Source organism: Vicia villosa, linkage group LG1 (assembly GCF_029867415.1).
Source record: "Vicia villosa cultivar HV-30 ecotype Madison, WI linkage group LG1, Vvil1.0, whole genome shotgun sequence".
Classification (NCBI taxonomy): Eukaryota; Viridiplantae; Streptophyta; class Magnoliopsida; order Fabales; family Fabaceae; genus Vicia; species Vicia villosa.
The window spans coordinates 48,166,124-48,193,155 of NC_081180.1; the positions used below are offsets into that span (position 1 = coordinate 48,166,124).

General features: G+C 37.1%; 1 protein-coding gene across 2 annotated transcripts in view; it reads left to right on the plus strand.

The window, feature by feature from the left end:
* Nucleotides 1-27,032, plus strand: part of LOC131636927 (uridine/cytidine kinase UKL1, chloroplastic-like) — a 36,637-nt gene that overhangs the window by 5,603 nt on the left and 4,002 nt on the right. Inside the window, exons 1-4 of one of the 2 annotated variants that reach the window (XM_058907510.1) lie at nucleotides 26,329-26,486; nucleotides 26,571-26,662; nucleotides 26,743-26,812; nucleotides 26,903-27,021. The exons of the other annotated variant lie outside the window; for it this stretch is intronic. Coding sequence (XP_058763493.1) covers nucleotides 26,402-26,486; nucleotides 26,571-26,662; nucleotides 26,743-26,812; nucleotides 26,903-27,021 — 366 coding nt within the window. The 5' untranslated portion in view covers nucleotides 26,329-26,401. Of the gene's footprint in view, nucleotides 1-26,328; nucleotides 26,487-26,570; nucleotides 26,663-26,742; nucleotides 26,813-26,902; nucleotides 27,022-27,032 lie in introns of those variants that run through there. 2 annotated transcript variants of the gene reach the window in all.

The following is a 27,032-nucleotide window of genomic DNA, read 5'->3' on the forward strand; positions in this document are numbered from 1 at the left end:
ATTTTGCCCAGACTTTTCATTTGCATCATTTACATCATTTACATTTTTGCATTCATTTAAAGAAAATAAGAAAAATATGTATACATTCATTACATGCATTTTTGTTCGATTTTATAGCTAGTATGATATTTTCTTCATCCGCTAGTTCTTTTTCTGATTTAAAATTTAATTCTAATTCAATTTAGATTTTAGATTGAATTTTTATTAGATTTTAAAATCAATTATTATTATTACTTTTTGTTTTGTTGTTGTCTTATTTTCAATAGGTGCAAATAAATAGTAGAGGTAGGTTTATGATTGGTCCATTGGCTTCAAGAGCTAAGGCCCAAATTCATTAAGCCACATCACATTTGCTAAGCCCAATTTTTTAGTCCAATCATGAGCAAAAATAATAGAGAGACCCCACCATAGTTTCACGTTTTTCTTCATGTATCACCAAAGGAATTTCTTTTTCACCCATTTTTTTCATTTATGGGTCATACATTTTTCCCTTCACAACATCATTTCACTACATGACAAAACCATAACAAACTTTTCAAAGCTCATGAAAAAATCACAAATTGTTTGCATCGGATCCTTCACAAGTTCCACAAAATCAGGATGAAAATCTCTCCACTCTAACAGAATTCCTCATGACAATCTCTCTTTTACCCTCAGCTTATTGTCCCTATATATAGATATGCTCACAACTTATTGACAATTATTATTACTCTTTGTTTTGTTGTTGTCTTATTTTTAATAAGTGCAAATAAATAGTAGAGGTAGGTCCATGATTGGTCCATTGGTTTCAAGAGCTAAAGCCCAAGACCCCACCAGAGTTTCACGTTTTTCTTCATGTATCAGTAAAGGAATTTCTTGTTCACCCATTTTTTTCATATGACAAAACCATAACAAACTTTTCACAGCTTATGAAAAAATCACAAATTGTTTGCATTGGATCCCTCACAAGTTCCACAAAATCAATATGAAAATCTCTTCACTATAACAGAATTCCTCATGACAATCTCTCTTTTACCCTTAGCTTACTGTCCCTATATATATATATAGATAGGCTCACTGCAAAGGAAAGGGGGAAGAAAAAGTATTAAGGGCTCGTTTGAATCACTTTTGTTTTTTTAGCTTTAAAAGATTGTTTCACAAATTAGTTTTAAGGTGTTTTTGGGAAGAAAATAAAACAAAAATTTGTTTGGTAATAAAGTTTTTAAAATTAGGAAATGAAAAAATTTGTTTGGTAATCTAGTTTTGAAAACTATTTAAAAAAAAGAAAATTGCTTATTTGGTAATTAAATTTTTTTAATATAATTTATTATATTAAATAATAAAGTATAAAATACCGATGATATATTTTGTGGAAATATAAAAATCAAGCTAATATATACATATACATATTAAATTTAAGTACATTAATTATATTTGTAGTATAATTAAGAATTATATTATAAGTACTTATATTTATAAACTTTTATAAGAAGATTATAAATTTACTGCAGCTCAATAAAATATTAGATTATTTCACATTTATTTAAAAATTTACAAAACAAAGTATATAAATTAAAATTTTAGTTTAGACAAAACAAGGTATATAAATTAAAATTTTAGTTTAGTTCTAAAAATTTTAAATGATATAATATGTTAAACAATATTTATGATTAAACTGAAAGAGTAATATAATTGAAATGACTTTTAATATATTACAAATACTTGAATAAGTAAGTTAAAATTAATTATATATTAAAATGAATAAACATATTATATTTTATTAATAATTATAATATTTAAAAAAAATTGATTGTTAAAAAAAAATTAATATATAATTATTTGGCTACACAAGTGACAAAAAATGAGGTGGGTGTAGCACCAAACAACACTACTGTGGGGAGTTAGTGGTGAGAGATTGAAGAAATAAAACAAAATAAAATGTGCAATTAATTACCATCTTGTCATTAATGAAAATAGTGAATTTTCCGTGGGGTTTATTCATTACTGAAATTAATTTCTAAAGACTGTTTTAAAAAACAAATCAATCAAACAGGTTTTTAAATTTTTAATTTTTGAAAATTTAAAAACAGTTTTCAAAAAGTGTTTCAAACAGGCCAAAAACTATGCAGAATTTGCATCAGAGCTTCCTTCATTATTTTTGTTTCCATCTACCATATAAATCATCACAAATACAACCTTTCAATCCATATTCACAACCTTCCTCCATGTAAATCCGTCACCACAAAACTCAGAAATAAACATTTAAAACCGATTTGTGACTTCTGAATCTAAGTCCTATGGATCAAATACAAACGCCCATGCATGACATTAATGGGGAGTTCTGGTGGTTACAAAGAAACTTGACACCAAATCTCATTGTCGAGTTATTGTGATTCCGTGTGCAATTTGGAATAACTTGTGAGCAAGAAATAAAAAATAAATTTAGAAACAAAGAACATATGAAAAAAACTCCAAGAAAATTATCGATCTCAAACAAAATCAAGATAATGATGTATAATGATGCATACCTTATTTCATTTAGAGTCCAATTGCCAAGCCTCGGAGGTGGCCGAGGTTGTTGATTTCACTGTTGAAGTTGCTGATGAACTTCTCCGACAGTTCATGGCGTTTGTAGGGGAAATGAAGCCTCAATATACAAATATCGGCTTTGGATGAAGCTGGCAAAGAATGCCAACTGATTTTTTCAGTCTCCGGGTATTAGACCCCAGCCAAGCATTAGCCATCTTTCATGTTTCCTAAACAAAAATGAAGTTTGTATACGGGAAAAAATCTATTATTGATCTTAATATTTTTATATACAAAAAATGTTATTTATGATCCAAATATTTTTTATTCAAAAATGACATAGGCCAAAAAATCTATTATTGATTTAAAATTTCTGATATACTAACATTTAATATTGATCCAAATAATTTTGTAAAGGATACATAAACAAAATAAATATTTATATACGAAAAAAATCTATTATTTACAAAAAATGATATTTATGATCCAAATATTTTTATTCAAAAATGGTATACCTGTTTACTGTGGAAATTGGTAAACAACCGCTAGTCCTCCCACAGCCTGCGAACTAAGGGAAGATTCGACCAGTTTTATAGATTATGTTGACTTTTTCTTTTTACCAGCTTGTCACTTCGTGAGCTTTTCTCCATCCTCGACTCAACTTCTCTTATAAATCAGTTTTATAAGGCCTAATCCTTTAATCTATAAGACTTTCCTATTAACTGTACCATCAACATACCTCACCTGTTTTTTGCACTAACAATACCAAAAATAAAATTTGCTATTGATCTAAATATTTTTATATACGGAATTTTTTCATTGATCCAAATATTTTTGTAAATGATACCTAAACAAAAATGAAGTCTGTATACGTGAAAAAATTTATTATTGATCTAAATATTTTTATAAACGAGAAATGGTATTTATGATCAAATATTTTTTATCCAAAAATTGTATACAGGAAAAAATATATTATTGATCTAAATGTTTTTATATACGAAAATTTAATATTGATTCAAATATTTTTGTAAATGATACCTAAACAAAAATAATATTTTTATATGAAAAAAAAATTATTATTTATGAAAATGGTATTTATGACCCAAATATTTTTTATTCAAAAATGGTATACAAGAAAAAATCTATTATTGATCTAAATATTTTTATATACAAATTTTACTATTGATCCAAATATTTTTGTAAATGATACCGAAACAAAAATGAAGTCTGTATACAGGAAAAAAAACTATTATTGATCTAAATATTTTTATATAGGAGAAATGTTATTTATGGTCAAATATTTTTGATCCGAAAATGGTATACAGAAAAAAAATCTATTATTGATCTAAATATTTTTATATATGAAAATTTAATATTGATCCAAATATTTTTGTAAATGATACCTAAATAAAAATAATATTTGTATACGGAAAAAAAATCTATTATTTACGAAAAAAAATATATTATTGATCTAATATTTGTATACTTTCTTCCCTTTCTCTTCGGTAAACTGTGCGGCCAGTGGAAGTGTTCTTTCTTTTCATATGCCAGATGCAGGGACTTGTTCCCCATGGGTTCAACATGATTTCCTTTGTCTAAAAGGGCGATATAAGGCGACTACTATTTTGGGCGGCTGCTCCATATTGTCTCTTATGAATGTCCAGCTGAATTGTTCATCCCTCTTGTTTCTTTACTTTGGATTTTAACATTGGTCTCCCACAATCCACTGATATTCAATTGACAGCATGAAAGGAATGGATGTAGAGGATTACTCTACTAGATACGGCTGGAATGGACTTACTCGGAAACCGTTGTTGAATAGGGGGTTATAATTCTTGAGAGTTTCTCCACCAAGTCCTTTTCCATTCAGCGTGGATCGAACCTGGTGTTGAAAGTATTTGTGGGTAAATATTTTCGGTAATATATCGTATCCATAGGGATTGGTTTAATATCACTGCCATTCTATAGTTGATTATTTTGAGTGAGAAAAGTTAATTGGATTTGTTTTATGATTATAATACTATCAAATGTAAACAATAATTTAAACGTAAATAATGAACGTTTGTTAACGATTAAGGAAATATGTTGAGCTTTAGGGTTCATCAACCTATTCCTATACAATTTATCAATTAATTCACAATTGAACAATCTTTTGAATTACTATCTTCACTTATCCTCAAATATGATTCCATGTCTGCAAATCAAATTAGATAAACTTTTACCGGTATGAGATTCGATCTCTCCAAATATCAATATCGATAATAGTAATAAGGAACGATAATTATGAAAACTCAATCACAATTCCATCTCTGCAAATTGAGATTGAATCAATATAGTAACCTAGGGCAAAAGTTAGAATCTTTTCTTTCGATCAAAAACTCCACGATAATTTAATATAAAAACAAGGTTTCTTATTGATAATAAATTCAAACAATTGTTCATAGGAAAGAATCAATGATATTGTATATTCATAGGTTAACTACTACCTTAAACTCAACACGAGGAATTTAGCTCTCCATAGACATGAAGAACACATAAGAATTAATAGAGGGATTCATCTTCATTAATGGAATGTCTTCGATTGGTAAAGATTTGGCCTTCAATTGTTGTTCTTGGCTGCAAACCCAGAATGCTCTCCTAATTTCGTTCACAAAGGATCCCTTCTTATGAGGCCTAGGGCTTCTATTTATAATATTTTAACTTTGTAACGCAGCCACCGTGCCTCGGCACGCAATGGCGCGGTGCGAACCCAAATAGAAGGGTTTCGCGCATCTCGCCCCTTTATTTGTGCGGCTCGCCCTTTAATTCTTCTTTCTTCTTTGTGATTCTTCCTCTCTAGAGCTCTACGCCGGCGTGTTTCCTAGTTTTTGCCTCTTAGCTTCAATATCTGCACAAATAACACCCAAAGTGATGCAAGTTGTTCTAAAATTAGCTTCGAACCTTGAAAGTTCAATTCTAACTATAAAATCCGTAAAATTCACAAGATCTATTCACTTTTAGCTCAAAAGGCAGTTAATTTAACACATGAAATTACCATTAATTCACTCCTAACAAACTCTCCCCAACTTAGAGTTTTGTTTGTCCCTAAACAAAATTACTTACCTCAACAACATATACCAACAATCATGCACAAGTTTTTCAAAAAGGTTTTTCAAGTGGTTCAATTCAGCAACCAAATTGAGTACTCCTCGTCTCCCTGCAAACTTAGAACATATACATGAAACAGATTTTGAAAGGAAATTACCTCCAGAAGTTCAAAACACTACACAATTGCAATTGAATCAGCACTAATCACTCGCATCAAAAAGTATGATGAATAATAGAGGGGTTAAACACTCATCCAAACAATTAAATCAACAAAAATCCATATCATACGTTCACCATGTTGTTTGCATCAAGTCCTGTGGAATCTGAGAATCATAAGGTCTTTCCAGGGTTGTAATGTGGTTTAAGATTCAACGAAAAGAAGAAAAACGAGGGTTGTTCCTATTTTAGGGAAGCATCCGAATCATAACTCTTTTCCTTTTCCTTCATACCTTCAACTTTTTCACCCCTTCTTCTTTTTCATTCGTAACTCGATGTTTCCTTTTTTTTTTCAACAATTATTTTCTCTTTTTTTTTTCGAGCTACGAATTTTTTCGTTCTTTGCGAATTACCACCTATAGACTTCTTTTCTTTTGATTATGACTCTCCCCAACTTGGATATCAACCTGTATTTAGATTATATGAATGCTCCCCTACTTCTATGAAGGTCAAAGAGAAAACACATCACCAAATTTTACGGTTGATGGTCCAGAACAAAACTTTTTTATTAAGATCAAAACTCACCAGGTATTTTCCTTGGTGCATATTATGTTGTTTATCTTGACCTCAGGCTCAAAGAATGGTTAGCAAAAGATCACACTCTCACAGATGAAAATAAGTTTTACATTGGAATTGGCTTACAGAAACTCTCAGATTCAAACAAGTGCCTAAATCACTTTCACAAATTTCCACAAGCGATGCGACAAACGGTTTAGCATGATACAAACAAGTCAAAATAATTGATGTCTCCTGCATATAGTAAATAGTGGAAAGCTTTCCTCACAATGGTTAAGGCTAAGCCGATCCAACAGAATAGTGTACCATAAAGAACTTCTGCAAAGTATTTACTAACAACTTACGTTTCATGCACACAGTAGAAGTTTGAGTTTGAAAATTCATACCCGACTTGTTACTTATTGAAAAAGAACGTGAACTAAAATTTTTTTTGAACATTCACTCACTACCACTTTCATACATGTTGCTCCATTGTTGGTACTTTGCTTGAGATTTTCTTTGCGTTTTCAGGAATACTCACTCTAAATTGGGGACAACATAAATGAAATAAAACATTCAAACATAAATATTAAAACTAAACTGAGTTATGGTGACAAGAATGCCACCTTCAATTCACAAATCAAGACAATTACTAAATGACTGGAATTAAAAATATCATCAGACAATCATAGCAAAACAAAAAGAAATCCATAACGTTATCTTATTCCTCACGATCACCACATGTGATCCTCATCATCTGACACGCTGTCCTCCTCATGCTCTGGCTCAAGTTGCCCTTGCTAATCAGCTCCACTCGTGGCCCCACCCCCTACAGCAAAAGGATCAGACTCCGGCCATCCACAGTATGTGAAATAGCTCTCTCGAGTGGGGAAGGTACGCTCCTCAGGGGCACAGATGGTGTTCATGTACTGCTGCTGCATCGCATCATGCAAGAAAACATGAGACCGCTGACTAGCCTCCCATATGGATGCATAGTAGTGATGTGCTACCAGCGGATCAAATGAAGGAGGAGGTCCAGCAGATGGTCCTGCCTGAGAGTTTGTTGCTGCAGCCTGCTGTTCCTTCTCAAATGGAGTCTTGCAAAACCTGTTAATGTAAACATCATCAATAGTGGAGTGGATCAATAGATGTCCCTTATCAGAACAATCCACTCCTTCAGCAAGGCATAAACCCATAATCAGACCAGGAAATGGTAGGACACATTTGTCATTAATCCCATGCTCAGTATCACTCAGGGCCTCTCTCCGTAATTCTTGTGCCATAATCGTAGCTATATCCACTGAGTGTCGTCAACAAATTGGCGCCGTTGCCGGGGATTGGTTTAATATCACTGCCATTCTATAGTTGATTATTTTGAGTGAGAAAAGTTAATTGGATTTGTTTTATGATTATAATACTATCAAATGTAAACAATAATTTAAATGCAAATAATGAACGTTTGTTAACGATTAAGGAAATATGTTGAGCTTTAGGGTTCATCAACCTATTCCTATACAATTTATCAATTAATTCACAATTGAACAATCTTTTGAATTACTATCTTCACTTATCCTCAAATATGATTCCATGTCTGCAAATCAAATTAGATAGACTTTTACCGGTATGAGATTCGATCTCTCCAAATATCAATATTGATAATAGTAATAAGGAACGATAATTATGAAAACTCAATCACAATTCCATCTCTGCAAATTGAGATTGGATCAATATAGTAACCTAGGGAAAAAGTTAGAATCTTTTCTTTCGATCAAAGACTCCACGATAATTTAATATAAAAACAAGGTTTCTTATTGATAATAAATTCAAACAATTGTTCATAGGAAAGAATCAATGATATTGTATATTCATAGGTTAATTACTACCTTAAACTCAACACGAGGAATTTAGCTCTCCATAGACATGAAGAACACACAAGAATTAATAGAGGGATTCATCTTCATTAATGGAATGTCTTCGATTGGTAAAGATTTGGCCTTCAATTGTTGTTCTTGGCTGCAAACTCAGAAGGCTCTCCTAATTTCGTTCACAAAGGATCCCTTCTTATGAGGCCTAGGGCTTCTATTTATAATATTTTAACTTTGTAACGCAACCACCGCGCCTCGGCACGCAATGGCGCGGCGCGAACCCAAACAGAAGGGTTTCGCGCGTCTCGCCCCTTTATTGGCGCAGCTCGCCCTTTAATTCTTCTTTCTTCTTTGTGATTCTTCCTCTCTAGAGCTCTACGCCGGCGTGTTTCCTAGTTTTTGCCTCTTAGCTTCAATATCTGCACAAATAACACCCAAAGTGATGCAAGTTGTTCTAAAATTAGCTTCGAACCTTGAAAGTTCAATTCTAACTATAAAATCCGTAAAATTCACAAGATCTATTCACTTTTAGCTCAAAAGGCAGTTAATTTAACACATCAAATTACCATTAATTCACTCCTAACACCTGGTTTCTTCTTTATTGTACTATCTCCGAGCGAATTGGTTAAGCCGAGTGTATAACTTGCTAAGACGGTTGTACAAAGTCGTTTTGGACGATGTTTTCCCTCAAAGTTATCACCAATCCTGGGAACCTTCCTCTCATGTACTCTTTCTTAGAGAGGGTGTGATCTCCGTTATTTTGCGAGAGCAAGTTATTGAATTATTGAAGGTCAACGAATCTCCATTATCGTGTGTATTCAAATTCGATTTTTGGAGATTTGATTGCTCGATTGCGTTAGATCAAAAGTTGTTACGGGGGATCCACTGTCTTTGAGGTATCTCATAGGCATTTTTCCAGCGGTGGAGAGTATGAAAACCATCGGTAGCTCCGCACTCAAAATTCTTTGTGCCCTCTCGTTTCTTGAGTATCCTAGTGCACATCGATCTTTGTTTCTTGATTTAGTATCACTTTGTCGCTTGGAAGAGATGTTCTGATGACGGTTCTAAGCCAAATTTTATGGTGATGTGGATCTCAGTGGTGTCGATCAAATACGGTTGAATAGAATCAGGATACTAGAGATTCGTGCAGTGGCAGAGCCAGGGCCCGACTAGCTAGGGCAGCTGCCCAGGCTCCGCCCAGCCACACTTCACCATCCCGTAAATAGACATACCTTTACCTTTGCATCTTTGCATTTACAATTCTTAATAGTGTTATTGTTGTTGCTACTGTTGCTTTTGTTATCAGTGTTGTCGTTAGATGTTTCACTTGGAATGGTTGTAGCAACGATGATGGTGATGGCGATGGGTTTGGTTTCTTGAAGATGATGAAGATGTTGGTCCATTTGTGAGAGAGAGATTAAAAGAAAGAAAATATGAATGTCACTGCTAGGTTAATGGTTTGAAGGTTAATGAATGTGGTTTGAAGGTTAATGGTTGAAGAGGGCGATAATGGAGAAAGATAGAAAGATTGCTTGATTTTGGGACTGAATAAATCAAAGGAAGAGATGGCACTTTGGAATTCAGAATTATTCATAAATTTGTGAATATTTTTAGTAATTTTAATCTTGAATTTGATTGTGATAGAAGAAGATGTTTATTAGAAATAAAGTTACTAGTAATTTCTATTTAACTAAACTATTTAATTAATGATACTATCTAGAGCAAGACTAGTAATGGTGGAAGCATGTGACATTATGAAAAAGCTGTCAAATGGATAAACTAGTAGAAGACTAATATTGGTGGAAGCATGTGACATTATGAAAAAAAGCTGTCAACTGGATTGACATTGGATATTTTGGGTCCGTTGGTTATTGTGATGCTAAAATGAAGTTCAATTTAATTATAAATAAAATGTGATATAAGATTTGATGGTCTGACTCTTATGTAGTGATGACAAGCAGACCCAGACTCGTGGAGCCCACCCGCTGTTAGCTGAAGATTTCGTTTGAGAAGAATGTCCTTCGAAGATTTGGAATTCAAAGGAAGATGGTTACTGATGATCATCTTTGAAGATAAAAATGGCTACTGATGGCCATGCTTCGAGAATGATGTTTAAGTTGGAACAAAGATAGTGAGCGCCAAAGCTAAATTCGAAAAGAATGGTCTTTGGGACTTAGACGTTTTTGCGAAATATGCGAAGTACTGAAGCTTAGTGTGTTTTCGTGGCATTCTCGATTCTAATTATGTTGCCACGCGTCGAAGGGAGATTCAGGCGGGATGATTTGAATTTCGAAGTAGTTTATGTAACTGCTCGAAGACAGATGGCATCCCTGGATTTTCTGTGGGCAACGTGGCATTAGATTAGTGTAGGACCGTTAGGGTCGAAACAAGTATAAATAAGGGTCTTAATCTTAGGATTCCGTGTGTTCATTTTGTACAAATCACTCACATATTACTCAAGTATCAAGTGTTAAGAGAAAGAGTTCGCTGAGAAATGTACGTATGACACCAACACCATTTTAAATACATGTGTATTTTTCTCTTTATTCAAGTATCTTTCGATATTGCTGCATTTCATTTACTTTATGTCATTTATATTCCTGCACTTGTTACTTTCATGTCATTTAATTTTCGAAGCATTTAACTTCTCTGCACTTTAAGATTCTTGCACTTTTACAGTTTTATCTTATGTTTTATTTTTAACTTACCGTTCGTTGATGTTATATTTACGTGTATAACAAGGTGATTGCTAATCTTTATTTCCTTGATTAAGTATTTCTTATTTCGAGACACACCAATCATAGACATAATTCGAACTATCATGAATAACAACCTTTTTGACTATGTCCTAGGATCAATCTAGTCGATCCTGCGAGTAACCAAATCATATTTATTATAGTTTGGAAGACTAGTGGTTGTTTACCGGAAATCACCGTAAACAAATTGGCACGCCCAGTGGGACCGTGTCAAACAGATTGTTATTAATCGATTGTTTTGTTTTGTCTAGAAAATATCAAGACCTTGTATGAACCTTAGGAACGGTAAATTAACAAACAGTGCACAACCGATTCCCAAACGAAGGTACAACAAGAAAATGGTCGTTACGACCAGCGCAGGGGGAGATCAGGATCCCCCACAAGGGTCAGGAACAGGAGCGGCAAATTATGCGCATGTTTCGACTTCTACTCAAGGAGCGTAGGATATACCGGGCCCGACTGGATCGAGACCCATGGATAGTTCCCAGGCTATACCTGAAAATAATGCATCAACAACAGGGACTAATCCAGTTTCAATATCGGCTACCGCGCCTCCGTCCTCAAGTGCGAGCGGAATGCAACTTGCCTCGACAAATGCTGCAAATCAGTTATTTACCCCAGGATCATCCACGTTCGAATGGAGAACAAACAGTCAATATATGCTAAATCCATACATGACAGGTACACGAGGAACATGACCCACATATACTACAAACCCGGCAGCATTTTCGCCAAATGTTGGATCAGTGGGTCGAAGCGTACAAAACACTGGCTTCTCTGCCCAAATACCCAATTTTACCACAAGCAATCAAGCAGCATTCCGACAAGAGATGGACGCAAGTAACCACGATATGTTAGGAACCCTGGCCCGAGAATTAGCGTCAATCTTGAATCCATTAGCAATTAATATTTCTAATGCTAATCGGGAGAATGTGGAAACTTTTCAAAAAATATCTTCCCAAATGAATCGAATGGCAGAATTCATGGGAGTTCAACAACCCAAGCGGAGAAATAACCAATCCTCTTATCGAGAAGGCGATCCCATTCTAGAACGTATCCAAATTGCGGTTCCTCCGCCTAGTACAACCACTACTGGCGTGATTCCTCCGCCTGGTACCACCACTGCTGGCATGATTCCTCCACAAAGAACAACAACGGTCAAAGGAATCGGGTAATAGATTTAGAGGCTTTGAATCAAAGAACAGTTCCCGTTCAGCAAGAGTTTGAGGAAGAGAGACCCAAATTAAGGGTAGTATGTAGAAACGAACATCCAGACGAAGCAGTTCAGAGAGTCAGGAGAGAAAACCTGGCTACAGAGAATAACCTAACTGCCATGATAGAGAGAGTTATGGCCAATAATGGCCTCAGTACTGGACTTCTACGTCCAAATTATACATCCCCCATAACGGATTATATTATGCAAACAGAATTGCCAAGGGGCACCAAAGTGCCAAAATTTATTAAGTTCTCAGGGGACACCAATGAGTCTACCGTGGAGCACATAGCCAGATATCTGACGGAAGCAGGGGATCTAACAGGGAACGAAGATCTAAGAATTAAGTACTTCCCCAGTTCGCTAACGAAAAATGCTTTTGTTTGGTTCACTACGCTGCCCCCAAATTCCATAGATGCATGGGCACACTTAGAGAGATTATTCCATGAACAATTTTACATGGGTCAAACCAAGATAAGTCTGAAAGAATTGGCTAGCGTCAAGAGGAAATTTACAGAGTCTATTGATGATTACCTGAACAGGTTCCGTTTACTAAAATCAAGATGCTTCACGACTGTCTTAGAGCATGAATTAGTGGAGATGGCTGCAGGTGGCCTAGATTATTCAATTCGAAAGAAACTGGATACTCAATACCTGAGAGATATGGCCCAATTGGCAGACAGGGTTCGACAAGTCGAACGGTTAAAAGCAGAAAAGGCTAGAGCAAATAAAAGTTATAAGAAGGAGAGAGTAGCATACGTCGAAGCGGACGGAGTTGATGGCGAACCTTTCAAAGACTCATACGACATGGAAGAGGTCGAAATAGATCTTGCTGAGTTAAAGGAAGCGCCACCATATGCTTGCAAATTACTCACCCCTTCTAATGGAAGAAATCCAATAGATAATGATAAAAGCGATAGATTTCCTAAGAAAACGTACACATTTGATGTCACTAAGTGTGACGAAATATTTGATTTGCTAGTGAAAGATGGCCAAATGGTAGTGCCTCCTAATTCTAAAATTCCTCCGTTTGACCAACGGAAGAAGAGAGGTTTTTGTAAATATCATGGTTTTTAGGCCATAAAACCTCACAATGTTTTCTTTTCAGGGATCTAATTCAGAATGCTATCAAGGATGGACGTCTGAAATTCGCTGACAAAAGCAAGAACCCCATGAAGGTTGACGCAGACCCTTTGAACGTGGCTGACACTAACTTGTGTGAACCACTTGATGTCAACATGGTGGAAGTATCTGAAATTGATGCTCCTGAATCAGAAATAATTTTAAGTGGAAAGCAGGCTACTGAAAGCCTAAATGCCAATCCGACCCTCAATGCTGATGTTGAAGGATCATTCGATGCTGAAATGACTGAAGATCTGAAAGGAAAAACAAGTGAGGCCACTGAAGACCTCACAATGAAGCTTCAGCAGATACAAATTTCTGAGGTTCCTCCGGCAGTTGTTAACATGGTCAATGTTAGACGTCCTTTATCTGAAATCGAAGAACTAGAAAAATGGTTGATAAGGGAGAAAGGAAACATTGAGATTCCGCCAAAAGGAAACAGTCTGAAAGATTATCTCTGGGATTGCCATGTAAAGAATGGTGGAAAAAGGTTGATGTGCCCAAGATGTTCAGTTATGACAAATCGGAGGGTTCAAGCCAATTTCGAGAGGGCCTTGCGAGAAAGATTAGAGCAACCTTGGAGAGGAGGAAACTTGCTGTTGAAAGTGTACCCAAGGTCTGAAGAAAGCTTGGTTGGTTTCTTGGTCAGGTGTCACAACGACAATTCTGAAGTTGCACTGTGCCCTAGATGTGGTGCAGTCTATGACAAATTGCTAGCAGGATCATTCGAAAGGGTGTATCTTTATATGGGTCGGGAGACTCAGGGACTTCGTCCTAACTTGTTTGGGTTCGACAACCGGACCCCATCGACAAGGCCTGACAGCCCACACCCTAGAGCTCGAAGGGTCACATTCAAAGTTCCTGCAGACATACCCAGGGATAGATGGATGCAAGCTGGTGCCAGAACCAGCAAATGGCAAAGTTGGGACCAAGGAGGAAGAACTGCAATGACATATAGGAAGCAATTCCAAACTTCCAATCGAGAGACGTACAGGTTGGAAAACTACAGAGGTAAAAACCCTATGTCTAGATCCCAATGGAGAAAGCCCAAAGGGAATACAAACCAAGGGAGGCTGGAGAATCAAGTAGCAATCAAATCCCAATGCAGGGGGCAAGGACAAGCAAACCTCCAGTGGAGCGTAAATTGTTCGATTCTGAAAATGAGAAAGAAGAAGGAAAGATGCATTCCAACCCTTGGAAAGAAGATGATAGAATGACAAATGATTTTGACTCTGATGGAGTATCATATATAAATCTCAATTGCAACGTTGTGTCAGTACTCCCTCATGAAGAAGCTTATGAGGAGGAAATGGCGAGACACAGACCTGTGTGTTACTATGTGCTGAACAATGGAGCAGTCGAAGAGCAAAACGCTTTCTTCGAAAGGCCTGATGAAGGTATGAGGAATCATTTGAAACCACTCTACATAAGGGCTAAGATTGAAATGTTAGCATTAATAAGGTCCTGGTAGATGGAGGGGCAGCGGTGAACCTAATGCCCTAATACATGCTGAAAAGAATTGGTATGTTTAATACTGATATAAGGCCACATAACATGGTTTTGTCTAACTACGAAGGCAAAATAGGGCAAACCTTGGGAGTTGTCCAAGTAAATCTAACGGTGGGTTCAGTCACGAGGCCAACTATGTTTATGGTCATACCAGCAAAGGCTAATTATAACCTCTTGCTCGGAAGGGAATGGATCCATGGAGTTGTTGTTGTGCCTTCGACAATGCATCAAAGGTTAACCATTTGGAGAGAAGATGGCATAGTAGAAAATATCGAAGGAGATCAGAGTTATTACATGGCTGAAGTCAATCAGGTCAATAAGACTAGTTTTGACAGGAATTTGGCAAACATTGGACCATGCCACGCTGCTGAAGATATATACACTCCAAACAGAAATGATTTATATTATTTGTCTTTGCATCCTAACGGATTCCAATGGAATAGAGAGATAATGGACGGTCCAGACGATTCTCCACCAATGGAACATTTACCAACAGTACGGCCAACAGGCTGGGATGACGATGGTGATCATGCCTGAAGCATCTTTTTTTTGAAAAGATTTCGGCTTATATAGCCGAGAATAAAAGAAAGACGGCTCTCGAAGCCGATCTATGAAACATGTTGGTTAATGCAGGTCTAAGAAAGGAGGAAACGCCAGATTCGGGGATACATATGATCCCTCAACTACCTGAAGATCCAGTTCGAGTCGAAGAGATCTCAGGAGAAGAGATAAGTCAAAGATTGGATGCAATCTACGACGAAGAGCCCTTGGGTTTCGAGAAAGACCCAATGGGGGCAAGTATCAAAATGTTAGCCCAAGATCCACTCGAAGAAGTAAATCCCGGAGATGGAGATCAGAAGAGGGTAAAATACATCAGTGCGAAACTGGCGCCAACGCTGAAGTCAAAAGTCATCACGTTGCTAAAGCAAAATAAAGATTGCTTCGCATGGGATTATGACGAGATGCCAGGTTTGGGGCGAGATTTGGTCGAATTAAAGCTACCCATAAAGGAAGGAAAAAATCCCATAAAGCAAACTCCTAGAAGGTTCGCACCAAAAATTCATTCAAAGATCAAAGCAGAGGTCAAAAGACTTCTATGATGCAAGTTCATCAGAACCACGAGGTATGTCGAATGGATTGCTAATATTGTACCAGTTATTAAAAAGAATGGTTCATTAAGAGTATGCATAGATTTTCGTGATCTGAATGCAGCAACTCCTAAGGATGAATATCCCATGCCTGTGGCAGAAATGTTAGTAGATTCAGCCGCAGGCTTCGAATACCTAAGTATGTTGGATGGATACTCTGGGTATAATCAGATCTTCATTGCAGAAGAAGATGTATCTAAAACAGCTTTTCGTTGCCCAGGGGCAATAGGCACCTATGAGTGGGTTGTAATGCCTTTCGGTTTAAAGAATGCTGGGGAAACCTATCAGAGAGCAATGAACTCTATATTTCATGATTTTATAGAAACATTCATGCAAGTATACATATATGACATCGTTGTGAAATCTGTCTCAGATTACGATCATCTCGATCATCTAAGCCAATCATTCGAAAGAATGAGAAAACATGGCTTAAAGATGAATCCCCTTAAATGTGCTTTCTTTGTGCAGGCTGGAGATTTCCTGGGCTTCGTAGTCCATAAGAAAGGAATAGAGATTAACCAGAATAAAACGAAGGCTATCATGGAAACTAAGTCTCCATCCACGAAGAAAGAATTGCAGTCCTTGCTGGGGAAGATAAACTTCTTAAGAAGGTTTATCTCTAATTTGAATAGACGCACGCAAGCTTTCTCCCCTCTACTTCGACTCAAGCAAGGAAAGTTCGAATGACGTGTTGAACATAAAGAAGCTTTTGATAAAATCAAGCAATACTTGATCCATCTACCAATTCTGTCTCCCCCAAATGGGAAGAAGCACATGCGCCTGTATATTTCGGCTTCAGATAATACAATAGGCAATATGTTAGCACAAGAAGATGAAAATGGCATCGAAAGAGCCATTTATTATTTAAGTAGAGTACTCAATGATGCAGAGACTAGGTATAGCGCAATAGAAAAACTATGCCTTTGTTTATATTTCTCTTGTATCAAACTTAAGTATTATATAAAGTCAGTTGATGTTTATGTTTCATCTCATTGTGATGTTATCAAACATATGCTATCAAAGCCAATATTGCATAGTCGAATTGGCAAATGGGCTTTAGCCCTTACTGAATACTCACTGATATTTCAACCTCTTAAGGCAATGAAAGGTCAGATTGTATCAGATTTCATTGTTGACCATGCAGTGGTTGAGAACCCTCAACAATATGTAGACTTGAAGCCTTGGAAGCTATACTTCGATGGTTCGACTCATAGAAAGGGAACTGGTGTTGGAATGTTGATAATCTCTCCTGATGGAATTCCAACAAAGCTCAAGTACAAGATTGAAGGTCCCTTATGCTCCAACAACGAAGCTGAATATGAAGCACTGATTGCTGGACTTGAAGCTTTGTTAGAATTGGGGGCAACCAGAGTCGAAATTAAAGGAGACTCCGAACTAGTGATTAAGCAACTAACAAAGGAGTACAAATGCATCAAAGAAAACTTGATCATGTACTTTGTCATAGCAAATAGGCTGCTTAAAAAATTTGAATATGTGGAGTTAAATCACGTTTCGAGGACCAAGAATCAAGAAGCAAACGATCTGGCACAGTTAGCCTCAGGATACAAGGTATCGAAAGAGAAATTAGAGGAACTGATCGAAGTAAGAGGAAAAGCAATGGCTACCAAGCTTTCCCCAAGTGACCTGGAGAATTCACAATTAGGTTTTGCCAGCAAAGAAGAGTTTGAGGTATTAAATATAGATTCTTTAGCAAACACAGATTGGAGGAGTCCAATTGTGAACTATCTAAAAAATCCTTCGATAGACACGGATAGAAAGGTGAAGTATAGAGCTTTATCATATTTCCTGATGGGGAACGAATTGTTCAAGAAAACTCCTGAAGGAGTCTTGTTAAAATGTTTGGGTGAAGCAGAAGCATATTTGACTCTCTCAAATGTACACAGTGGAGCATGTGGTGCACATCAAGCGGGGCACAAAATGAAATAGCTTCTGTTTCGATATGGAATGTATTGGCCGTCTATGTTAAAAGACTGCATAGAATTTGCAAAAGGGTGTCAAGAATGCCAAGAGCATGCAGGTATTCAACATGCTCCAGCGAATGAGTTAAGTTCAATAATAAAACCATGGCCTTTCAGAGGTTGGGCACTAGATCTGATTGGAGAAATTCACCCTAAATCCTCTAAGGGTCAAAGATACATATTAGTAGGAATAGACTACTTCACAAAATGGGTTGAAGCGATATCCCACTGGCGAGCGTGGACCAAGAGGCTGTGATTGAGTTTATTCAGAAACACATCATATACAGATTTGGAATCCCAGAAAGTATAACCACAGATCAAGGATCAGTGTTCACTGGGCGAAAGATGCAAGATTTCGCCAGAGAAATGGGTTTCAAGTTATTTACTTCTACACCTTACTATGCTCAGGCAAATGGACAAGTCGAAGCAGCGAATAAGATAATAATCGGTCTCATAAAGAAACATGTAGGAAAAAAGCCTAAGAGTTGGCACAAAACCTTGGACCAAGCGCTTTGGGCTTGTCGAACATCTCCGAAAGAAGCTACAAACACTACGCCTTTCCAATTGACATTTGGACATGACGCAGTACTCCCAGTTGAGATATATTTGCAGTCAGTTCGGATACAAAGACAGGCAGAAATCCCTCCTAACATGTATTGGGAGTTGATGATGAATGAACTAGTAGACTTGGACGAAGACAAACTTCGAGCATTGGAGATGATAAAAAGACAAAAAGAAAGAGTGTCCAGAGCATACAACAAAAAGGTGAAAGGTAAAACTTTTATCAATAATGACTTAGTTTGGAAATTTATTTTACCTATAGATCGAAAGAATCAAACACTTGGTAAATGGTCTCCACACTGGGAGGGACCCTTTCGAATCTTGAAAGTATTCTCGAATAACGCCTACGAGATAGAAGAGTTAGCAGAAGATCGCAGGATCCTAAGAGTAAACCGGAAGTATCTGAAGAGATACAAACCAAGCATGCACGAAGTAAAGATTGCAAAAACGTAGATATTGAGGTATACTACGTAAGCCAAAATGGTTGAACTAACACCAAAATGGCTTTGTGTTCAAACAAACATGTATGGCAAATAAAAGAAGACAAAGAAACTTCAAAACATCTTCCATTAATATTAAAAGAGTACATTCATTACAGAAAGTGTGGTTTCCAAAACATTGAAGGTTACAAAACTAAAACAAAATAAAAACCTAAACCAAACCACCTCCTAGTTGATCCTTTGGTCTAAGCCTTCTAGGGGCAACATGGGCAGGCTTTCCGCCTCGAACATATCCATGGATCCAGAGTTACGCATCCTCCTTACTATCCCCTTTTTTAAGAAAATGTAAGATAAGAGCCTTCCATATGGAAGACACGTTACGACCCCTTGACGAGCAGCAGCCATAGAAACTGCTTCGACAAGCCCTTTGAAAATCATTAAAAGGAAGTTGATTTTCTTCCCACGGAGGGCACAGAGGATAAATTCCAAATCTTCCACCATGATGCTGTTTTGATCATGGTTTCGTGGATGAAAGTTTCCCACAAGGAGTTGATGCCAAACCCTGATGACCTTGGCACTGAAAGGATCGTTATCCATAAGAGTCCTCAACAGAAGGTGAGTAGTCATGTTGAAGCTATTGTCATCAAAGGTCTCGCCAGAATTATTACATCTCATCAGGTTAGAGATGGTGGAGGGAGTGATTCTAATATGGGCATGTCGAACCTCAGAGACTATAGTGGTTCTGCCTTCCGGATCTATGCGTAGAGATGCAAACATCCAGAAGTCTGCTAACATGTTGGGATAAACAGGTCCCTCTAGGATTTCATAGTAGAAATCAAGTTCTTGGTTAGCAAAAAGGGCACTGATGCTTATGAAGTTTGCCTCAAGTTCTTCTTCGGAGAGTTTGAACTCCTTTCTTATGCAAGCCCTAATGTTATTGTAAGTGAGGGGTAGTGCCATGGGGAGAAGAAGAGTTTGAAAAGGGTTTTTTCTTCTCTTTTTGACTCTGTGTTTGAGAGAATGCAAGAAGAGAAACAAAGTTTTGAACAAAAGTTTGAAGCAAGCGTGAAGAAAGAAGTATAATGTTAATCCTTTATATAGACCTGGGGCAATAAAGGAACGGTTCAATTTTAATGATTGATTAGACTGCGTTTGGTATTCCAAAGACGAGTTATGGCTTCCGCCGTTTCCCACGCTTGGAAGTTGAGATGTAATCATGAATAACTGGTGCACGCACGTCTCAAAGAGACGTTTTGAAGAAAGTGACGTCATCACTTAATGATGATTACAGCTAAGGGAGTAGAAACGTCAAGTCTAGGCTAAAAGGGTTGCGAAGGATAGTCAGGTCACGTGTTTACATTTATTAAGATTACTGTGGCAATAAAAATATATTTTGGCAAGCTTTGAAGAATTACTAGAATGCTACTCATGACCATTGAAAAATGAAATAAGTGGGTAAATTGATAGACAAAAGTTGCACATATATATATGTTCCTGGTGGAATTCGATTACAAGACAAAATCAATGCGCATTACAAAAGGGAGTACAAAGTTCGAAATGACTAATTAAAGTCCCTAGGAAGATTGTCTTTTATCTTCGAATACTGAACCTCCCATGAAGACATGCGAAGTTCAATCAAAGCCCGTTGTTTCTTCAATTCTTCAATTTCGAGTACTAGTTTCTGCGCAGCTTCGAAATGCTAGATTCCTAAATGTGCAACTTCAGTCAATTCTTGCTCACTGATCTGTTGAATTGTTACCTTACGAGATTCAGCCTCTTTTATCTTCTCTTCAAGCGTAATAATTTCCTGCTTCCAGGATTTGATATTCTGCTCACATTCGTCATACTCTTTTTGTTTCTCTGAGCGTTTAAGCTTGAGAGCATCACCCTTCTTCGTCGCATCAGTAGCAGCTTTCCAAGATGAACTATGAGAAGCCACCTTTGTATTAAGTTGTTCATCAACATTTCGACGTCGAAGAATATTTGACTGAAGCTGTTCGATCAGAGAACCCAGCAAAACAATCACCTCTGAGACTTCTTTTGAAACCAGAAGTAGATCCACCTTTTTCAAAAGTTGATTCAAGCTATGACCTTTGGTAGGATCCTTACTAAGAATTTCGACAAGGTTGGTTTCGAAGAACTTTTCCTTTATCTGATGAAGAAGACCAGAAGTATCCTCTTTGTCACCAGATTCTGTCTGAACAGCTGGGGAAGTTTCGAGCCCAGAGGGCGAAATATTATCAATATTCATCATAGCCTTGAGGAAGCTGAGAGGATCAGTTTGCTTAAGTTGCTCCAATTCTGAAGGGGTAGGCTTGGCTGGGGCAGGCGTCGAAGTAGTTTCAGGGGAAACTATGGTCCCAAAGGGTGAAGTTTCGTGAGGACCAACTGTGGCTAACTTGGAGGTTTCCTCCGTAGCATCTTGTTCAGATACAGTATCCTCACTACCAGTTGGGTGACCAGCTGCATTGTTACTACCTGAACATTGTCGATCTGCTCCCATATTTTCACTTTTGTGGGTAGGTGGAGAATCATCAGTTGAATGGCTTTCTTCGACTGCTGTAGTAGGAATGATAGTCGCAAGAGGCTGAGCGTCTTCGACAACTGGCGAAAGCACGTGAGATTTGTCTGCAGGGAGTAATTAGAACATATTATGGTGGGAAGGTTGCAAGAAATCTCTTTGCCATAAAAAAGAACATGCACTTACCTTGGAGATTATCAAGGTCAATAGTGAGAGTGAAGGCTTTGAGATCAGAAGTGGTTGTGCCAACATCATCCTACAGTCATAAGGTAAAACGTTAACTTAATTGTTTTAAGGTAAAATTTATAGAGATGATTATGTTGGGAAATCCAAATACCTTGGTTGGAATGTTATCTGGACTTGAGTTGTGGCTCTCTACAACAAGAACGTTACTACCACCTTTTAAAGGTGATTCTTCTGAAGGTACCTTGTCACTCAGTGACGCAGTTTTCGAAGATCCAGACCCCTTTTTTTTCCTGAAGGAGTGATAGCCTTTTGTCTTTTCTTGTGGGCTTGTCTAGTACGAGGAGGAGATTTGTCGTAATCGTCTGGAACGACTGCTTGAGAAGCTTTACGCTTCGAGTGTGTCAGAGGCTTCGAGCTCTGAAAATGTAAATTGAGTAAAGTAAGTACGATTCACAGGATATACAAATGGAATATAAAGTATGTATGTACCGTGGGTTTCTTGTCAGTGGTGATACAGTCACTCCCACTTGGCTTGTTGCTCTTAGAAACTTCAGAAGCTTTCTGCGCAGGGATTTCTTTGATCTTTCTCTTTCGAGTAACGGCTGCAAGTAAAATTGGAATCAGTGTTTCAGTAGAAAAGGAAAAGCTATTCGAAAGAATGTCTAAACCCAAACCTTCAGGTATTGGAGTCAAGACACGGACATGTTCAAGATCTATATGGAGATGTCCTTTGAAAGTATCCAAGGTATGCTTAGTCGGGACCACCCGTTCAGCGTGTTTTTTAGTTTGTTCTTGAAGAATTTTAAAGGCATTCCCACACACGAACCAGTCTGGGAAAGGAGGGATCAAAGCCACACCAAAATCAGCGCTTGGCAGTGGAGGGAATTTTGGAGGATTAAGTTTGAAAGCCACTTCAAAACACAGTTCTGGTCGAACAGACGGAGGCAGTTTCAACTTATCCAGTTTAGCAGAGAACTTTTCACGTAAAATGAATGCAGCTTCACGAACTGTCCGACTAAGATCATCAGGCCTGTAAATAGTTTCAAAGAATTTTTGAAAGGCTTGTATTTCTTTAATATGAGTCGAAGTACCTTTGTGAAAGTTTTCCTGCACATCAGCAAAAGCTTCAGTTAGTTCTCGAGTAAGGCTCTCAACATCGAATATTTGCATGGTGTAGTAATCTGTCCACCATTGTTGGAAATCTGGAGTAGAATAAAAGGTAGGTTCGAAAGGAACAGGAGAGAGATTGGTAACACCAGTGTATCTGGCGATTTTTTATTCACACTCATCTTCAGCTAGATACAAAGTATGTAAACACATATGGTTCCTTTTCTGATACAGACATTTGGGTTTTACTTGAACCAATCCAAATTGCCTCGATACCAGATTTGGTTGGTAGCAGAGGAGAACACATTGGCCTTTGGAGGGGCGAAGACGGTGATAGAATAACCTTGGGGTAAGGAAAGCTTCCCAAATAATCATGGATTCAGCCTCTTGATCCTGAGATATTGCTGGAAACTTTTGAGTGAACCATTCAGGACCCACTGTCCTGTTCACGAATGGGGCCATCGAAGGGCTGAATTGATAACACTGAGCAAACATCATGACATATGCTAAAAAAGGTTCGCGAAGCTTCCCAGTTTCCTCTTTTGGGGTTAGCAAAGCCAACCTGGTTCCTTCTACAGCTCGATTTTTAATGTTCGGATCTTCTTCGTTCACAACACCTCGAAATGGGAGTTGAGCCTCGAAAGTAGCATTGAGCCACAGTTGCAGCAGCCAGAAGGGACCAGCGAAAAGCAGGGATCCTGTTTTGTAATTCTTAACAAGGTCTGTTGCTTCACCTAGATTCTCATAGAGAAACCCTGGAATTAACTGGCTTAGGTTTAGTTGTGTTCCAGCATGTAGTTGATTGGCCATACAAAGATACCTCTTTGCTACTTGTATGGACCTAGAACATAAAACGCATCTCGAGAGCCACAAGGCTAAGAAAGCAATATGCTCTTCGTCCGAGACTACCTCATTGTTTTCGTTATGATATTGTTGAATGAACGCAGTGTAAGTAACTGTTGCTTCGTTAAAGTTAATAGTATCAGTATCCATGACATTAGGGTCAAAGGTTTCTCCGGTTGGTCGAAGCCCCGTGATAGCAGCTATGTCGAAAAGAGTGGGGGTGACCATTCCACATGGAAGATGGAAAGTGTTATGGGAAGCATCCCAGAAATGAACTGATGCTACTAACATGGTTTGGTTGTATTCTAAACCAGTTTTGGATAATTGGATTAAGTCATAAATGCCCAGTTGTTTCCAGAAAGAAGCCTTGTGTTTCTCTACTCTTGCTAACCAGGCATAGTACAATTCAGGGTCTTTGGCTAGGGGAATTGACCTAAAAACTTTCACAAAGTTGGTTACATAGTTTAACCTAATTTTCTCTAGGGTTGAAGGGGTTACAGTCGAAGTATCTTCTGCACCATTAGGATCTGCTAAGATTGGACGGCCATCTTCATCTATCTTGTTCTTACTAACTAAAGGCCTAGTTTTATAATAAGCAGGAAAGAATTTATTCAAAGCAGAATAACTTTCTCCTGGTAAAGGTCCCATGAAGGCATGAGTTTTTCCAGAGAGTTCAAAGGGAATGATTACCTGAGAAGCATAAATGGCGCGCACTTCTGCAGTGTTTGGGTTTGGTATGTACTCTTGATCCCCCATCTGTGTAGATTTCTGAAGTTTCAAAGCTGGTTGAAGAACGTTTGAGGAAGACGCCATGAGTAAGTTTGATTTTGGAAATGGGTTTGAATATAACCAGAAACGTTCTTTTTTGTGGAAAGAATGAGGAAATAGAGGTGAAAGTTATATGAAGGTAAGAGTTCAGGTATTTAAAGGTTTAACGGAAACTCTTTCAAATCTTTTGGGTAAAAGCCAAGAGACATGCGGCAGGCGTTGATTTAATCCAACGACGGTCGAATAGTTGTTAGCTTTATTCCTATTATATAGGAGTAATGATCATGAAGTAAGACCAGAACGTGGGAATGTAAGTTATGAGTAGACATCTTTGAAAATGACAAGACGTTTTGGAAACAGAGTCATAAATGATTATGACGTCAGTCAATAGTCTCGGGACTCTAAAACGAAATCTTGTTATAACAAGAAACACCTATTTCTCTTGTTTTTCGAAACAGGCATTTATTGGAGGCAATTTGTTAGCTGAAGATTTCGTTTGAGAAGAATGTCCTTCGAAGATTTGGAATTCAAAGGAAGATGGTTACTGATGATCATCTTTGAAGATAAAAATGGCTACTGATGGCCATGCTTCGAGAATGATGTTTAAGTTGGAACAAAGATAGTGAGCGCCGAAGCTAAATTCGAAAAGAATGGTCTTTGGGACTTAGACGTTTTTGCGAAATATGCGAAGTACTGAAGCTTAGTGTGTTTTCGTGGCATTCTCGATTCTAATTATGTTGCCACGCGTCGAAGGGAGATTCAGGCGGGATGATTTGAATTTCGAAGTAGTTTATGTAACCGCACGAAGACATATGACATCCTTGGATTTTTTGTGGGCAACGTGGCATTAGATTAGTGTAGGACCGTTAGGGTCGAAACTATATAAATAAGGGTCTTAATGTTAGGATTCCGTGTGTTCATTTTGTACAAATCACTCACATATTACTCAAGTATCAAGTGTTAAGAGAAAGAGTTCGTTGAGAAATGTACGTATGATACCAACACCATTTTAAATACATGTGTATTTTTCTCTTTATTCAAGTATCTTTCGATATTGCTGCATTTCATTTACTTTATGTCATTTATATTCCTGCACTTGTTACTTTCATGTCATTTAATTTTCGAAGCATTTAACTTCTCTGCACTTTAAGATTCTTGCACTTTTACAGTTTTATCTTATGTTTTATTTTTAACTTACCGTTCGCTGATGTTATATTTACGTGTATAACAAGGTGATTGCTAATCTTTATTTCCTTGATTAAGTATTTCTTATTTCGAGACACACCAATCATAGACATAATTCGAACATCATGAATAACAACCTTTTTGACTATGTCCTAGGATCAATCTAGTCGATCCTGCGAGTAACCAAATCATATTTATTATAGTTTGAAAGACTAGCGGTTGTTTACCGGAAATCACCAATTATCGCGTCAATTAAACTGAAAATTTCAAATTATATATATGATATTGTTAATAATATATCTTTATTGGATGACAGTTGTTCAACAATAAAATAAATTTTAATAAAAAAATCTAAAACTATAATTGTTTGCAAGGAAAATACTGTAGGAGTGAAAAATGTGCAACTTTTTAATTTAAAAATTAAAAAAATAGATAATTTAGTTTCATCATTCATTTCCTTTTTTCTTTGCATGTTTATTTAAAATAATCTCTCTATACCGACGGAAAATACTTAGATGGACACAGCTACACCACCTGGATTTACACACAACCAATCACATATTTTTATTAATTAAATAATAAAACTAAAATTATCTCTCTCCTCCATTATCACAACCACCTTTCATGTTGGCAATTAAAAACGAAATTAAATTTTAAATAAATTTAAATTCTCTCTCTTCTTATTGGTTGTTTCTAAATATATGGATTTAGGTCCGTGTCCATGCAAGAATGGCTCCTATACCGACATGCACAGTAATTCATTTCTATTTTTATTATAAAATAAGAAAAGAAATATAAAAACAGTAAAGCCCCAAAAGCATACGTATATATAAGAGCGTTCTTCGTAGAAGTTAGAATCGCAGTAACTTCACTGATTACCGCATTCGCCTTCGTAATGGACTCTCCCTCCGGCGCGCACTTCTCCGGCTGGCGTCCTTCATCCATTTCTTCATCTTCTTCTCACAGCGTCTTCCTCATCGGTATCACATTATCACCCCATTCGTTACACTCATTTTTCATTTTCTGCTTTTATTCGATTTGATTTGTGTTTTCCGGTGATTCAGGAGTGTCCGGAGGTACTGCATCGGGTAAAACCACTGTGTGTGACATGATTATTCAACAACTGCAAGATCATAGAGTTGTTCTAGTTAATCAGGTAAAGTTTTCAAGGGGATCATCATAAATCTGATACAAATCAATTCATGTTGATCTCTAGTTTATCTGTTGTTGTTGTAGGATTCTTTTTATCGTGGTTTAACTAAAGATGAGTTGAAACGCGATCATGAGTATAATTTTGATCATCCTGGTATGTAATATGAACCAAGGTTAATTAACATTACTATGCAGAATAATTTACAGTAATGTGATCTGGTATAAATTTTGTGGCTTTTGTTAGATGCATTCGATACCGAGCAACTTGTAGAAACACTCATCAAACTTAAATCTGGGCAGTCTGTTCAGGTTCCTGTTTATGATTTTAAGCTTCACCAGAGAGCTTCTGATAGATTCCAACAGGTAGGTACATT